This window comes from Monocercomonoides exilis (assembly GCF_001643675.1).
Source record: "Monocercomonoides exilis strain PA203 chromosome Unknown scaffold13-1861174, whole genome shotgun sequence".
Classification (NCBI taxonomy): domain Eukaryota; phylum Preaxostyla; order Oxymonadida; family Polymastigidae; genus Monocercomonoides; species Monocercomonoides exilis.
In genome coordinates this window covers 1,383,168-1,400,177 of record NW_027150558.1, presented here as the reverse complement: position 1 = coordinate 1,400,177, position 17,010 = coordinate 1,383,168, and the positions used below count along the sequence as shown (strand labels likewise).

The window sequence follows — 17,010 nt, the reverse complement described above, 5'->3', positions numbered from 1 at the left end:
AGTCAGGACTTTCTACAGTGAAAAACACTATTTTGGGATTGCACAATTCTACAGTTGGACTGAAAAATGTGGCAATTGAACATTCTTCTTCAACATGTGTGCTAATAACAGACAATTCAACTCTAACAATGGATTCCTGCATTTCCCACCAAAAATCGGAATCTCCGTTTCTTTTGCAAAATGGGTCAATCTGTTTCACAAATATGAGTTTGATCCCCCAAAAGAATCTTTGCCCTTCCAGCCTCATATTTTCATCTGATGATTCAAATTCTGTTATTTTGAGAAATTCCATCGTTGCAGATCTGGCTGTTTCATCATCAGACTATTTCCTGCTGTCTGGAAAGAGCAAAAGAGAGCAGATTGATCATTGTGCCTTCAGGAATATGTCAGTGAAATTGGACAATCACAGTGATTACCAAATATCCCATTCATGTTACTCGAGTTCAATAGAGAACTGCCTCATTCATTCTTCTGTTAATGTATTTGAAGGTGGTATTTCAAGTGGATCCTTTTCTTCAGAGAAATTTGTTTGCAAAAACACATCAATATGCAACGGAAAAAGAGAAGCAAATGCTCTGAAGAGAAAAGGACAAATTAATTCAACAGCAAGTCAATCATTTTCATTATGCGAATGGATTGATTGCACATCCCCACAAGGAGGTGCTCTTTATGTGCATGACAATGAAAAAACCATCCTTCGAGTTGAAAATTCGTCATTTACTCGATGCAATGCTTCATCCACAAGAGGTGGAGGAATATATGCATTGAAAATCGCTGAATGCAATGTGCTCCATTCGATGTTCGTCCAATGTTCAGCAGCAGGAACCACATTTACCGGAGGTGGAGGAGTTATGACAGAGTATGTGTATGTGCAATCATTGGTTGATGATTGCTTCTTTCAAAGTTGCTCATCAGGCGACGATGGAGGGGCAATTGTTCTTTGTCCAACAAAAACTCAAAGACAGAAAGAATGTGTTATTAATTCTTTGTTTGTTTCGTGCAAAGCAAATCTTTCAACCTCATCCACGGGAGGTGCTGTTGAACATTGGAATCCAACGGACAAAGTTGTCATTTCAAATTGTCTGTTCTGTAATTGCAATTCAATGAATGGAGGAGGTGCTGTTGGTATTTTTATTAATAGTAACAATAATGGAACATTGTTTTATTTTTGCTTTTTTCACAATAATTCATGTGTGAAAGGAGGTCATGATGTTGTTCTTTATAATTCGACATCAAACAACATTGATTCAACCTGCTATTCAACAAGGAATACAACAAATAGAGTCAGTACAGATTATACAAAAATTGTTGATAAAAGTGAATGGCTTCGAAACAATTTTGGAATAATGAGATTTGTTTCATCCACCGAAACGCAACCTAATGCAATTGATACATATGCATGTGGGTTGAATGAAATTCATCCTTGTGGAACTATCAGGCATTGCTTGACTCAGCTTATTCCTGATATTGTCACAGATATTGAGATACTTACAGGAACGATCACAGAAACTAAGAAAGTGGATTGTGGAATTAACACTTTCACAATATATGGCCAAAGTGATTTGAGTTCAACAGTTCAAATAGAATTTGAAGCATCTGGATTGTCTCTTTTTTCTGTATCAGTGGGAACATTGACAGTCAGAGATATTATCCTTGTGCATGACTCGGTTCATCAGAATAACCGTGGGTCAAGGCTGTTTGAGATTACAGGAGCAGGAGAGATGCATGTGAGCAGACTGAACATATCTGCTGGAAGTGGACAATCATCAGAAACAGTGTTCACCACTGAGCTTATTAATGTTCAGAGTGGGATGTTGCAGATGGAAAATGTGAATTGGGCAAAGACAATTTCAACAAATTCATTGATTTCGCTTTCTTCAACAAATGAGATTTCATTGACACTATCAGAATGCACCTTTGATGGGATTGAAAGAACAACCAGCGGAGCAGCAGTGATGTCGTTTTCCAACGATAAGGCAAACATCGATCTGGATTCTTGCATCTTTGAAGGATGTGGAAGCACATGTTCGGAAAATGGAGGATCGATGATGCTGTGTGCAGGAGAAGCGAATGAAGTGAAAGTTGAAGGCGGGGCGTTTGATGAGTGCCATTGCTCAACTTCCAATGGTCTTGGGGGAGGAATCCTTCTTCGACTGATAAAGGAAAATCCAAATTTCCTGATTTCTTCTTCATTCGGAACAAACACAGCCAAATGGGGGAATGATATCTTTGTCATTTCACCCAATTTGGAAATGACTGCAAAATCAAAAAAGATCTTGTGTGTGACAGCTTCTTTGGATTCATTTGACAAAGTGAGAGGATATGACAATGGAAATACGAGTGTGACCATTCCTCTGTGCATCTATCTCCTTCCCACCCCAGAAGAAATCTTTGTGAGCAATTCTGAGGCATCTGATCATACGCATTGCGGAATAGCCCAATTCCCTTGTTTGACAATAAAACATTCGCTCACACGGTTGACAGGAACAAAGAAAGTTGTTGTGAGTGGAATGATTCAGATGAGCGATGAATTGACCTTTGCTGGACAAAAGCATGAAATCAGAGGAAATGATAATCAAAGTGGCTGGACAGTCTTTGATTCAAATTCAATTTCCAATTCAACGATGATAACAGCAAGTATAGAAACAGAATTATCAAAGCTCATCTTTTCTCTTCCTCCTTCTCTCTCATCGCATTCCACTTTTATTTCATCATCTTCACAACTGTCTTTGTCTCATTGTTCTCTTTCTCTTCAAAATCCTTTATCTGAATTGGCGTTTCTATTCTTATCAGTTGAATCAGGGATCCTGATAATCGACAAATTCTCTGCTTCATCGATTGACTTGAGTGGAAGTCCATTGATCTCGTTGTCTGGAAGCAGTACAAGTACAGGGTCAATGAGCATAAAATGGTTGAACATGACGAACTGCACTTTTTCAGAAATAGAAAGAGCAGCTGGAAGTGGAGGCTGTGTGAGCATTGATAATGGCAACGATGAAAATTCAAATGGTGAAATAAATATTGAAAAATGCATTTTTGATGAATGCTCTGTGCTGGATGATGAAAGCAGAGGAGGGGCTATCAATGCTCAGTTGAAAGGGAGCATTCAAATGAATGTCATTTCATGCACATTCACAGAATGCTCAGCACCAATTGGAGAAGAAGGGAAGACTGGCTTTGGTGGAGGGATGGCACTGAAGCTGATTGATGACTATTCTTCATTTGTGATCTCATCACCTGTTTTTGATTTAGAAAAACCAAATATTGCAAAATATGGAAATGATCTTTTCGTTGAAGCATTCAACTTGACAAAGAGCATCACAAACACCTCACTTCCATTTGTATCAGAGAATCTGGATAATATTTCCTTGAATTCCATGAGAGGCTTTGATGGGAGTGACACAACGAATGCCATTCCATTGGTCTATTTCTGGAGAACATTTGGCTCAGAGATATTTATTGGAGGTGATGGAAAAGATGTGTGCATTTGTGGACTTTCAGATTATCCTTGTCTTTCAATTGGTTATTCATTGGATCGATTGCCAGGAGGAAATGAAAAGAATATAACCATCATTGGAAAAGGAATTCTTCAGAAGAGTGTTGATCTCAGTGGAATTTCAATAAAATCGGATGATACAAATAAATGCTCTTTGGAATGTTATTCATCACTTGAAGGAACAGATGAAGCTGTAATGAAGATTCAGGGAATTACCAATTTCGAACTAATTGACTTTGCGATCCCAACATCATTTGAAAATCGTATGAACGTTTTGATGCATGTTGATTCAAGCGAAGGCTTGTTGACTCTGAAAGACTGCTCATTCACTAAAATGGAAGAAAGCGGAGAAGAAATAATTAACTACAGGCTGATCAAGGCAGATGGTGGAACAGTTCAATTGGAATTTGTGACAATGCAATTACTATCTTTTTCAAAGGATGTTATTTCTGTGTTATCTTCAACGATTTTGAACATTAAAAACTTGACGATGAAGAATGTTGAGCTGGATGGAGCAAGCGGATTGAGCATTTCAAAGAGTTCAAGGAGAGAAAAAAATGAAGTGGAGCAAGATGTTGTTATCGAGTGGAGCTCATTCGAAGAAGTCACTCAAAACACAACCAATGATATTCCAGTCATCCAAAATGACAATGATGATGAGCCTTTGAAAATGGTGATAAGAAACACAACGATGAAGAAATGTGGTGGAACGAGGTGCGGAAAAGGAGGAGTGATGTTTTGTGTGTTGAATGAGGGAGGAAGATTTGATTGCTCATTTTGCACGATTTCTGAGTGTTTCTGCTCAACCACAGGAAGAGGCGGGTGGCTGTTTCTGGAATGCATCTCGACAGTTGAGCAGCCTCTGAATTTTGTTCTCTCAAATATCACATTCAAAGACAACTCTGCATTCAGAGGGAGAGATATGTATGTGAGATGCCACTCAATCGAAAATCAGATTGTTGAAGAGCAATTCTTGCTGGATTTCAGAGCACCTTTTGTGAAGGAGCTGGCAATATGGGGCTGCACAACAGATTCCTTTCTGGATGAAGAAGATCTTCTGCTGAGGGTTATGAGATACCAGAGTGAGACGATATTTGTGTCTTCTGTTGCAGACAATCACACAGACAGCAAGCAATGCGGAGAGTTCAGTGCGCCATGTCAGTCAATGGATGTTGGAGTGCAACACATCATTCCTTCATCATATTCTCAACTGCTAGTCTCAAAGGAGACGATCATTAATGGAGAATGCGAAGCGAAGGATGTGATCATCCGCTCACTTCAATCTCCCTCAGTAGCTTCAGTTCATCTGAGCTCAACAATAACAGACGAGGGAAGTCTTATCACAACCTCAGAGAATGTTCGGTTTGAGAGATTGAAATTCAACTTTGGGCAGTCATTTTGTTATTCTGGAAGTTCTATCATTCATGAAGCAAATGGACAGCTTTCTCTTTCAATTGTTGATTTCTCTTCTGCTGGAGAGTCAAACAGCATTCCATCTGTTGCTCTCAACTCAACTTTTCTGAGCATTGCAAATGGAATTCTTCATGTTGACAACTGCTCAGTGTCACTCCTTTCGTTCAAGAAGTCAGCTTTTCTACTAAATGGAGATGAGATTAACATCACAAATTTCCGACTGGAACAGATTGAATCAACATCAAATGTATTTGAGATTGGGCAGTGCAAAGAAGTTGCATTTAATTGGGTTGTGGCTGATGAAGTGGAGCTATCTGAGGGCTGCATCATTGCAATTCATGGTTCGAATTCAGGATCTGTTTCAATAACAATCTCCTTATTCAACAACTGTTCAAGGAATTCAGGAGGATCTTCTGTTCTCTCTGTTTCTTCAACTTCTGCTCAAATAACACTTTCAAACTGCACTTGCACGAATTGTATTTCATTGTCTGACAAAGGGAGCGTAATCCAGATGAGCAATTCAACTAATGTTTTTTTGGAGTTGTGTCGATTCGTTGGAGTTCTTGAGAAAGAAAGGGAAAGCGACAGAATTAATTCTTTTGAAGAAATTTGCAAATGGAGTGGATCACTTGTTCATTCAGCGAATTCTTCACTGATGATGAAAGACACAACAATATCGAATTCACCAGAAGGTGGAATAACAATGAGTGGAGGAAATGTGATGATTGAGAAAGGAGAGTTAATGAACAACAATCCATCGATTGAAGGATATCCATCACTTCGTCGAAACATAATTTGCTCAGATTCTGGAGCATTGAATGTGATGAGTTTGAAAGGAGGAGATGGAGTGATGCCCAATTCTTCGCTTTGGATTCTGAATGATGGATGCACCCTTGGAGGGATAGCGGCTGAAGGATCATCATCTTTCTTCATTCCAAAACTCGAAGAGGCCTCTCTCATTGAAAATGACAGCAACATTGTTGTGAAATTCAAGGGGTCTCTTCATCTTCCTTGTGATTTGTCATTCAGATTGATATTCAAAACAGGGGATGTGGAGTTGGTTGAGACATATCAGTTTGATGAAAACAGTTTTGTATCTGAAGATGAAGTGATTGGAACAGTTCCATCAGAAAATATTTCAACGATTGCAAATGAAACAGAGGTATCTGTGATGATTCTGTTTGGAAAACAATTGGTTGCGACTTCTCCGCAGATACTGAAAAACAGAAGTGAGTCCAATGTGAATGGAGATGAAAGGATTTCCGAAGGAGGAAAAGAAAGAAAATCTTATTGGTTGCTCATTGTTATCATCCTTGTTGTTCTGTTTTTGATTGTTCTTATTGTTTCTGTTATTCTTGCAGTAAGATGGAGAAAGGCAAAGAATGAGAACAAAGAGCTGAGAGAGATTGTGAATGATACAGTGAGAAAAGATCCAAAACTGATTGAAATGGTGACGATGGAGATGTCGCCCGAGGAGCAGTGGAGGAGAGCAGAGGGGGAGGCAGAGAAGAATAATGAAGAGAGGATCAAGAAGAGAATGAATGGAAAGGAGATGGTTCATTCAGAGTCATCTGAGCATTTGCTGGCTGAGAGTGGCTCAACTGAATATATTCTGGGGAGAGATTCAGACAAGATCCCAGAATGGGCATTGGAGAAAGTTGAGGAGGAAGAAGAAGAGATAAGGAAGAGAACACCATCTCCTTCAATTTCATCTATTTCATCCACTTCAACAACTGATTCAGATTCAACATTTGTTCGATCGGAGAATCTGTGCCCAACCACCTCATCGATGTCGAATCTAGTGGATGCGATGGCCTGTTCATCGCCTCATGAAAAACTTATTGTTGACTTGAGAGATTCGCTTTTCATGCTGCTTCACGGAAGAAATGAGAAGAAAGAGATGGAAATTAGTAGTCTTCAGCAAAGAGAGCAAACAGCTGCCCAAATCCTGTTCTGGGTGGCAAATCTCGCTCTCCACTCTTTCGATGGGATGGAAAATCCACTCCAATCACTTGCCAATTTGAGTCCGCATATTGTGCTCTTCTCAGAACACATGGTGATCTGCATCGTCATGCATTCGGACCTTTTATCAGATGACTCTGATTCATCATCGATCTCATCATCAACTGTTGTGACATCTGTCAGTGATGATGATGATGAAAGTGACTCCCTTCCCTCATCAGCATTTGAGGATGAAGATAGCTTCAAAAAAGAGTGTTTGAGGTGGAAGGCGCCAGAGCTGCTGATCAACAAGAACATGGGGGCAACAAAGAAGTCGGTGGTGTTCTCGATCGGGATGATGCTGTGGGAGTGCCTGACACTCCAGATCCCGTTTGGTGATTATGAGGCAGATGTGGCTGGGCAGAAGATAGTGAATGGTGAGAGGACAGATATGACCGCAGTTGGTGGCTCTTCTTTTTGTGAGTTAATAAAATTGATGGTGAGTGAGAAACAGAGTGCAAGGCCAACACTGAGTGATCTGAAACGAGAATTCATCCAGAAATTCCCAGCTGGAGCTGTGATTCTCACAGTGTCTGATGCAGTCACCTACCAAGAAGGATCTCAGGAAAAATCAAAAGAGGAGCAATCTGAATCTTTGGATTCTTCAGAAATAACGTTTATCAGCAGCCAAAACACTCCCAACTGAATTAGTTGAAAAATGATCACACAAAAATTCATGTTGTATGTTTCAAACAGAGAAAACCATTTGCTGTTGGAAAAAAACTGTATGTCCAGTCAAGAATAAAGAGTGAAACCCAGATTGGAAAGGAAGCAGATATTCCTCTTCAATCTTGTTTTTTTTTTGTTCTTCATGAAGTGAATTTGCAATTGGATCATTGCTTCACTGAAAACCTGATTTGGATGATTATCCAAAACATAATCCAAAAATCAATCTTTGTTTTTTTTGACAATTATTCCATGAGACTTTTATTTTGTTTTTCAATTGCTTTTGAAATAACTTGAAAAAGAGCTTTTTTCCATCTTTTTCTCAACTTTTTTTCCGGCGGCCATTTGTTGTCGATAAACTTGTAACTCCTCTTCTGTATATTCACAACTTTTGTATTCATGTAACTCAAACATCACAAAATTCAATCTAACACCTTTTTGATTTATCCAAAGCCACTTCAATTTTTATTTTCTTTTGAATTCATTCCGTTATAATTATATATGTGAAGATTTCAACACATTTGAATTTTCTTTTTTTGTGTTTTTCATTCACAGGAGAAGAAAGGTGAAAATCTCGTTTTAATTTAGAAATATTCAGAATAAAAACTCTATATTCATTGAAATATTGGAAGAGTGAAACTTTAATTTAGAAAATGATAAAAAATTTGAAGCAAAAATTACCGCTTTTAATTCTTCATGTTGAAAATGATGAGAACTTTATAACTTATTTGAAACTCATGAAAAATTGAATTGGTGGAATAAACTCTCAGAAATTTTATTTCGAACAAAATCGATCAAAATGATATTTTGAATTTAAAAAAATACTCATTCATTGACATCTGGCTGTGAAAAAGTTTGAACATGTTTTTTTATACAGATTTTGTTTCATTTGCTTCAAATATTTCTTTCTTTCTTTGAAAGAGTTGAAACTTTGTCTTCATTTCTTCAGCAAGAAAAACAGTTCATCACAGAATGGAAAAAAAAAAATAAAGAGTGACATTTATCATCTCCTTCATTTTCAACGAGCGAAAACCATATTATAATTTTCAATTTGATCAACCCAAACTTCTTTCAAAAAAGAATGTTCAGTCATATATGAGAATGCAACTCACCAAAGGCAGTGTGATAATGATCATCTTTCAAAGCAATTCTTGATTTTATCGTTTTTGTCACATTCTTGAAATCCATGATTTCATTTCATTTCTTCCTTTTGTGAGAGATGCGGAATTAAAGAAAAGATAAATCCCATATGCGTTAAGAATAAATTGTCACTTAAATGTATCCTCCTTGACAATAGTTGTTTATTCAAAGAAACAAATTGAAAAATTCAATAGCATTTTTCATTTTTAAACAATCTTTACCTCTCATTTTCATTCGCATCATTTTTTGCTCCCTTCTTCGATTTCATCAAAGTCAACATCATCATCCAAATCGCATTTTCGTTCAAGCTTGTTTCTTTACTGTCTTTATCCAAAAATTGAACAATTGTTTGACAAATGATGCTTTCAATCGTTCACCTTGAACAAATAAATGATCAATTTTGATTATCACTCCACAAAGCAGCCTTTTCATTCATTCACTTATTTCTCTTTCTCTCATATCACCTTTCAAACACCACACTTCCTTCGTTCAATTACATCCTCCATCTTCATCTTCCTATTTTTTTCAATCTTTTCAACTTTTTTTTCTTTTCTTAACAATTACCATTTCCACTCCTTTTCCTCCTCCAATGTTTCTCTTTCTGACTCACTCACTTCTTCATCGAGTCTGTTTGTTTTTTCCATAAACACTTGTAATTACAAATCTCTCTTCACTCCCAACGAGATAATCCTGTTGAAAAGAATATTCAAATCAACAAAGTGAAGCGCATAAACATCCCAACCATTCAAACGACAATGAAGAAAATTCGAACTTCCATTTGTATTTTTTTCAACAAAAAAGGAAAACAAACGATTGTCACAAAATTTCCCGTTCAGCTATCAAGCAATCAATTAGTGAAAACAAATTATTGTCAAGACCAAACCTTTTGTGAAATGAATCCTTTTTTTTTCAAAACTCACTCAAATACTGTGATAGCAGCCTTTTTATCTTTTTCTTTGAACTTGTTGTTTTGATAGAACACAGAGATATAGATTTTTCTCCGAGATAGTGAGTTTTGATCTTTAACAATGGGTGGTTTGAGAGAAAACTTCGCCCTCCCAAAATGACGTGGAAAAAATGGCGAGATAAAAATACAAAACAATAACATTAATTAATACAAAAAAAAATTACACATTTTCTGCTTCACTTCACCACAGACTTCACCTTTTGCCATGGGGACGAAGACCAGAGGGAAGGGGACTTTTCCCCTCGGAGCTGTTTCCTGCAGGCAGTGCAGGGATCCGGTGAGGCGAAAGCTCAAAACGGAGCAGAAAGAAAAACCACTCTAGCTTCCGCAAGGCGTGGAAAAGAAAACTGCGTGTAATATGCTCTGCCTCCCGCTCTTCTGCTGATCCAGCAGAGCTAATCCGCTCGCCACACGCAGCGTGGGCTAGTCTGACTCTTCTCTTTGCAAATCGTTCATTAACAAATCAAGGAGAAGGATTATTCAAAAAACTTTCAATTCATTCCATATTTCTTTATCCACGTTGTGGGTGCAACCTTGTGACCTCGGGCGGTTGATTCTTCTTTCTTCCCTTGGATGTCTCGCCCCTTTTTTCTCGTCATCTTCTCACTTGCATGTTTCTTTTTTTCGCACCCAGCCGCTTATCGTCTCTCCATCTGCATTCGTATTATTTCGAAGCAAATCCTGTCTCACTGCGTTCTATCAATTCGCAATAAAGTGAATCTATGAACGCTAGGAGCAGGTTTGCTCCTCGATAATGAGTTCTGAAATCCCTCACTCTTTTTTCACCTCTGATCTTAAACACTCCTGCCTTGCACAATATCGTGCGGCGGTTGAACAGAAGGACTGCGGATGAAGGTGCGGCCCTTTTCTCTACTCCCTCCTATTCTTGGAACGTTTTTGGGGTGTTCCTGATCGGGTCTTCGACGTTTCCGCGTTCCTGACAATCTGTGCTATGCTTCTCTCTCCACGTTTCCTCCGATCAGCTTCACACTTTTTCTGTGAGGCAGTCTGTCTGCCCTCCGTCAGCTCCATAATGCTACGGAGAATTATGGAGGATGTCTCATCACCTTTGGGGGGTTGTGTTATATCGTTCTCATGCTGCGACCTCCTCTCTCGAATTGGCACTCGTCTCTTCAATCTTTTTCTCTTGCCCATCTCCACTTCTCCCCCAGTTGTGCGCCTTCTTCTGTATATTCCTTTGTTTCAGATTCTGTATTCTCGTTGATAATATCCTTTCTTACGCTATCCTTCTCCGACTTGTCTCCCTTCCCTGCCAGGGGTACTGGGCCGCCGATAGTCTCCAGTATCCAATTTGTGTCTTGTACGGGTAACACGGTATAATATTCCTGGGCCACTCTCGAACCCGGCACCCATCTCGCATATGCATTGATTGCTTTCCAATCTGCATCTTGTTGTCTTGCTAAGTATGTTATCACGTCGTGTCTTGTCGTGTACACCGTAAAAGTTTCGGGTATTCCGTTCTCTCTCAGAATTGCTGTTAACTCTTCCTTAATCCTCTGCAAATTTGCAGGTTGACTCTCACTAATATCATACCACACATGCTCGTCTTTAAAAGTTATCTTTGCATAATCCATCCAACGTTGGAGCGCTGCAACAGCTTCAATACGTGGGTTAGGATGTTTATTAATAATAACCTTCACTGTCTCTCCACAGGATGTTTTTGCTTGTACTTGTGTCTGAATAGAATTATCTTTCAATATCGTTGTTTCACTTCTCATTCTCTCCAGTTCTGCTGGTCTTAAAGCTCCAAATATCATGGTGAGGACGAAAGATGTCCTTTGTGGTGTTCGTATATCCTTTGCGTCGCAGGTGGTTTCCGCCCATTTCATGATGATTGTCAAGTCCCACATTGATTTATATCGCTTGCCCCTTCTTGGCTTCTCTTCCACATAAATCTTTTGAAATATCTCCATATCCTTTACATCAACTTTCGTCTCTCTAAACAGATTAATAGAATCGAGAACTTACTGTTCTGTCTGATGAATCAATTCACAAGACATGTTCGTATTCGAGAGTGTTTCAGGGAACTCTACCATAATCCACTTGTCATCTCTGGATGTGAGGGGGTCGGTGTCGTCCATGCTCTCTCTATCAAGAAACTGCTTAAATCTTCGCAGCGCTTTCCACGTATCTCTTTCACTCTTCTGATTTTTCTGAATTGCTGCTGCTATGTCCTTCGCTCCAACGTATTCTCCCCATGCTAAAAAGAGTTCACTTCCTGGAATATTTTCCTCTCCAGTAAAACGCTTATTACCTCTCCTGGGGGTGGTTTCCATCCTTCCCTTCTCATCTTCGCTCCTGGTATCATGCACTCCTGAAAGGTCACTAGGGTCTTTGTCGAATGCCCTGGCTGCAGTAGCGGGGTCCAGGTCTGCCCCCGCCAGGCTGGCAGAATCAGAATCGTCAGTTCCCTCTGAGATTCGTTCATTTTCTCTTTCAGCACCCGTCCAATGTTTCTCAGGAACGGATGGATCAACACTTCTTTTCTTCCTTACGTTTCTCTCTCTGTCTCCCTCTCAGAGAGAATAGCCTCCAAGTACTTCCGCAGGGCACCAGCGCTATCTGTTCTGAAATTATATCTAGTGTTCTAGGTGCGATAATTTGCAATATCTCTGCCACTTTCTCGCCATCCGGCTGAGTGCATCTGCCTCCGTGTTCTGTTCTCCAGGGAGATGTTCCGTCTGTATCGTCATGTCCAGGCTGATCAATTTCTTCTCTGATGCTCTCAGTGTTGGAATGAGCGATGGCGCTCCTCTTTTCTTCTGAATCGTCCATCTTGTCGACATGTCGTCTGTCTTCAGACGAATATGGTCTATCTTCTGTTGTTGCAGCCATGCTCCTTTCCTTTCTAGAGTCCTCAATACTGCTCTGGACTCCTTCTCGTTGATTGCAAGCGTGCTCTCCTGGAGGGTCCAACTTCCGTGAACATAAATCTTCTCCTCTCTGCTCTCTGTCGATATTGTCAGCGCTGCACCCCATCCCAGCTCTGACTCGTCTGTTATTAACTCTGCTGGCCTTGCTCTTCCCCTCAGGCTCCTTGGTCTGTTCTCTTGCAGGATCTTCTTCCAAAATGTTAATTCCCCAAACAGCATTGGGTTGACTATAACAGTTCCGTTCCAGCCCCTGCGGGCCATTGCATGCGCGTCATCCACAAGCTCGCTGGTGGGTGTTGCAGCCTCACAAAGTTCAGCCTCCAGATAAGTGCTGCGAAGTCTCTCGTCTTTTGTCTCTTCCTTCTCTTTGCATATGTTATCCAGGTTCGCACATCCTCCAGGAGCAACACTCTCTTCCTCTCTTGGAGCGTCACTTCCATCTTCTCTGAATTCCACAGCCATCCCAAAAACTCCCCACTCATTGTGGGTTCCAATTTCAGCTTCTCCTCCGACAGTATCCAGCCCAGATCTCTCAGGAACTGGGCCACCTCCTGTGAGATCAATCTCAATGCATTCCTGTCTGGATGCATGAGGAGAATGTCGTCCAGATATATTACTAGCTTCACTTTCCACTGTTCTTTGATGAACGAGGCTGCTCGTCTCATTATCTTCGCGAATACTCTGGGCGCGTACTTTGCTCCAAATTGCATCATTACGTAAGAATAGCATTGACTTTGAAAGCTGAAGCACAGATAGGGACTGAATTGCTCGTCCACCTTTACATGCTGGTATGCACTCGATATATCCAAAGTGGTCATCCAGTCTTTCTCCTCCAGGAGTTCCACCACTGTTTCCTGGAAATCCATTTTGAAGTGTTTTCCCTGCACTTCCTCGTTTAGAGCTCTGCAATCCAGGATCTTCCTCCACTTTCCGTTTTTCTTTATCACCATGAATGTCGGGTTGAACCACTTCACCTCCGAATTCTGTATGGGCTTCACCACTCAATCCTTCAACTCCTCCTCCAAGAGGGATAAATAATTGTTCGTCATCTCTGTCGTCCCCCGAAACTCTTGTCTGTGTTTTCTCTCCTTGAGAAAGATTGGAGACTGGAGGCTTTTCCATCGAGCTCTTAAACCACGGCTCACTCGTTTGTCTCCCCAAATCTTCTTCCACTCATTCAATCTGTTCACTAGTCTCCCAGGAAGTGGCTCCTTCGGTGGTCCACTCGCTATGCTCCTCTTCACTTCTGGCGTCCTGTGGCCAAACTGTATCTGTGTATCCTCTTCTCCTTCGAGAATATCTGCAGTAACTGTCTTCGAGCTCTCCTCCAGGGCGCTCCCAATTGGGGACCCGATAACAATCCCAGAAGCTCTCCAAACTATCTTCTCGTTCCTCCTCTCGCTCGTCTGTCTCGTCACTCGGGGATATGCGGAGTCTCCTTCTGTTCTCGTTGTCTCGTGTCGCACATCTTCTATCGATATCTCCGTCACACGATCCCGTGTGGTTTCCTGAAGGGTTTTCTTCTCTTGATCTAACAAATTCACCACCTCTCTGATATTCTTGCACTGTTTCGGCATTTCCGTCTTTAATTTCATCTCGCAATGAGCTGCGATTTCTTACCGTGTAGTCATTTCGCTGGAATTTGACTCTCTCACTCTTCTCTCAGTCTTGCGGCAAAGCGCGGCTCTCTTATCTCTCTCTACTCTCTCTCCTCTTTGCCTCTCTACTCCTGCGACCATTTGTTAGCTCCAATTGTAGATTCCACAGCTGTCCCTCCTTGAGATCTTGGGGAAGCTGGAGGTTATGGTCCAGTGATAGGGACTGGCCTCCCAGCAATGGTTGGGACGAACTGTGCTTGGAACTGGGGTGTTATCTTCTTTCCCCTAAAATCTGTGAAGCTCCTTCCGTATCCCCTACTCTGGAGCTGTCTGTATACGAATCCCTGTGTGCTCCTTCCCGAACTGAATCTTCTCGGGGGTCCACTTCTGGCCGTTGCAGGCCAGTAACCTGTTGTGGAGTCGGTAGATGCACCATATCCTGTTGCTTCTCCCTCTGCTTGAAAAAAGTTGGTGCTCTCTACCAGCTTCTTCAGGTTCTCTGACACCTCCTTGGACATTCCTCCTTCTAAAAAGCCTTTCGCGTTTTCCCAACCCGATTGGGGTATAACCTTTTGTAGGTTAATTCTGCTGATACAGTCGGCAATAAGCGCATAGGCGCAAAACAATCCTCTCAGTCGTTCCTTCTCCTCTTCCATGAGGTGCGCTTTCTCCAATTCCTTCACCGTGAGTGCGGCGATCGCTTTCGCTGCTTCGAAGCCCGATTCTAGAGCAGGCTGGAGGAGTTCGATTGCTCGGATCGCTTCTGGTGAGTCTCTTCTCCCTTTTGTTGTAATAGCTGTCCTTGCTAGCGTTTTCCAGCTTGTGTCTGTGTGTCCTGAAAAAAACTCCTTCTCGTTATCTGGAATAAATGTATTCAGTATATCATCATTCATTCTTAACGATCCAGCCTTACAAAACTCAATGAACTTCCTCAACTCGCTCGCCTGTCTTCGGGGTGTCAACCACTCCCTAGGAAAGATTCTGGTAAAGTCTTCACTTCCTCCTTTCTCCTGCTGAACTTCTTGCTCTTCCGAATCCCAGTCGCTCTCCTTTTTGTCTTTCAATTTCTTCATTTGACTAAGCATGCGACGGCCCCTCAATGGCTGTCTGTGTTTCTTCTTCGTGATCATATCTGCAAAATCTGATTCCGACTCCGACTCGCTCGATCTCGACTGGGATATCTTCCTCTGTCGTTCTCTCTTTTCCTTTTTCATTGACAACATTCCCGTAGCTCCCGAGCGGCTCGGCCATGTTTGGCTTCTCGCAATTTCTTTTATCATATTTTCCACTCTTGAAAGTCTATGTGCAAGATCAAAATCCATTCCCTCGCCGTCTCTGCTTGAAAGTCTAACAGGTTCTTGTTCCATTTCAACTGCGGAAAATGTTGTTCAGGAAAATGTGAATATTAGCGAAGTTTGATCTGAAACAACCGATTTTTATAATTTATACTCTTTTTTTTCTTAACGAAGTTCGAATCTGCGAAATTTTGTTTTGCAGTTATGGTCTCAAGTTAAATAATGATAATCTGAAAATTTGCACCAAAGAATTAAAGATTGAATTGAATGACATGAAATATTACGAATTAAAAAGATGTTATTAATGAAAATGTGGAAAGCAGATGATATGCGATATTTGAAGGGTTTTTCTCAATGAAAAAAGAAGCATTTCTAAAACGAAAAAAAGTCCATTTAATCTTTGGATTATTTAAAGAATCGATTCACAGAATTGAGTTGAAAACAAACATGCAAAGTGGATAACGAAAAGGCGCTTCCTTTGTGAAATTTCTGATGTGAAAATCAACTTTGGAACAGAAAAATGCAAAATGGAGAGCACGAGTGTTTGAGTGTTTCTTCACTTCGAGCTCTGTTGTGAATGATAATGGTGGAGGTCTGCGTTGTCCCAATATTCCAAGTGAATTCAAAATGAAAGGCACTCAATTTATTTCGTGTTTGGCAGTGCCATATGGCGGAGGATTGCGTTTCAATCCAAACCAACAAACAGCACCAAGTGAAAACGCTTATTGTTATTTTTTCTTCTTTCATGATTGTAGATGCAATACCACTCTAACTCTATATGTCCATGACATATTTATAAAAGACAATTACAATCTCTTTTCATCGAACAATCCGTTCTACGAATCATATGCAATAAATAGCAATGATACAATAGTGTGCTATTATTATTATTGTTATCAACATACTCAAAAGAAGGGATGGCTGAAGGAAGGGATGAAGGATTGGAATGTTGGGATAAGGAGAAGTGGCACAAACAACTTGTGTGGAATGAGTAAGTCTGCTCCGTGCAAGACAACAGGGAATGAATTGATCGGAAATAAATCAAAAAGGGTGTATAAGTGTATTTGAGGTACATTCCCAATACTTCGTTATTCTTTAAAACATTGTGATAAATGTGTGATTATTTTTGAAATCATATTTTCCTTTCTTAATTATTGGTTCGAATATTTCTTCTAATTGTCAACAAATGGGTCAAAATATTTTTTATTAAGCATTTTCATTGAAAAATTATGCACTGTTCATTGACTTTTTCTTATCAAAAAACTCAATAAAAGTGGGTCCATTTATTGACATTCGTGAAATTTTGGGAAACTTCATGTTTTGATTTCGACGATGCATGTTTTCAGATATGAAAATCAAATTTATTTTGAAATCTGAGAAAGTTTAGAAATGTTAAGAGCGAAGCAATTTTTCAATGCCTTGGGCAAAAAAAGCTTGAAAGTCCGTATTTTCCCCCAAATGAACGCCGAAAAGTGAACAGGCATATTGAAGACCTCTTTATTTGTACATCAGATCATGCATTTGCTTTTGAGACAGTTGC

General features: G+C 40.3%; 4 protein-coding genes across 4 annotated transcripts; 1 reads left to right on the top strand and 3 right to left on the bottom strand.

Annotated features, from left to right (window-relative positions):
* Positions 1-203: 203 nt before the first annotated feature.
* On the top strand, positions 204-7,556 carry MONOS_9875 (uncharacterized protein; the record flags this gene model as incomplete). Its single annotated transcript, XM_067880414.1, has 1 exon — positions 204-7,556. The coding sequence occupies one exon, from the start codon at positions 204-206 to the stop codon at positions 7,554-7,556; it is 7,353 nt and encodes a 2,450-aa protein (XP_067730900.1).
* A 3,260-nt stretch (positions 7,557-10,816) lies between these two features.
* MONOS_9876 (uncharacterized protein) lies at positions 10,817-11,980 on the bottom strand (the record flags this gene model as incomplete). The annotated part of the gene is made up of 2 exons (XM_067880415.1): positions 10,817-11,642; positions 11,703-11,980. 2 exons carry the CDS (start codon positions 11,978-11,980, stop codon positions 10,817-10,819), a joined length of 1,104 nt encoding a protein of 367 aa, XP_067730899.1.
* A 303-nt stretch (positions 11,981-12,283) lies between these two features.
* MONOS_9877 (uncharacterized protein) lies at positions 12,284-14,154 on the bottom strand (the record flags this gene model as incomplete). The annotated part of the gene is made up of 2 exons (XM_067880416.1): positions 12,284-13,665; positions 13,713-14,154. The coding sequence occupies 2 exons, from the start codon at positions 14,152-14,154 to the stop codon at positions 12,284-12,286; spliced, it is 1,824 nt and encodes a 607-aa protein (XP_067730898.1).
* A 224-nt stretch (positions 14,155-14,378) lies between these two features.
* Positions 14,379-15,542, bottom strand: MONOS_9878 (uncharacterized protein; the record flags this gene model as incomplete). Its single annotated transcript, XM_067880417.1, has 1 exon — positions 14,379-15,542. One exon carries the CDS (start codon positions 15,540-15,542, stop codon positions 14,379-14,381), a length of 1,164 nt encoding a protein of 387 aa, XP_067730897.1.
* Between the last annotated feature and the right edge of the window lie 1,468 nt (positions 15,543-17,010).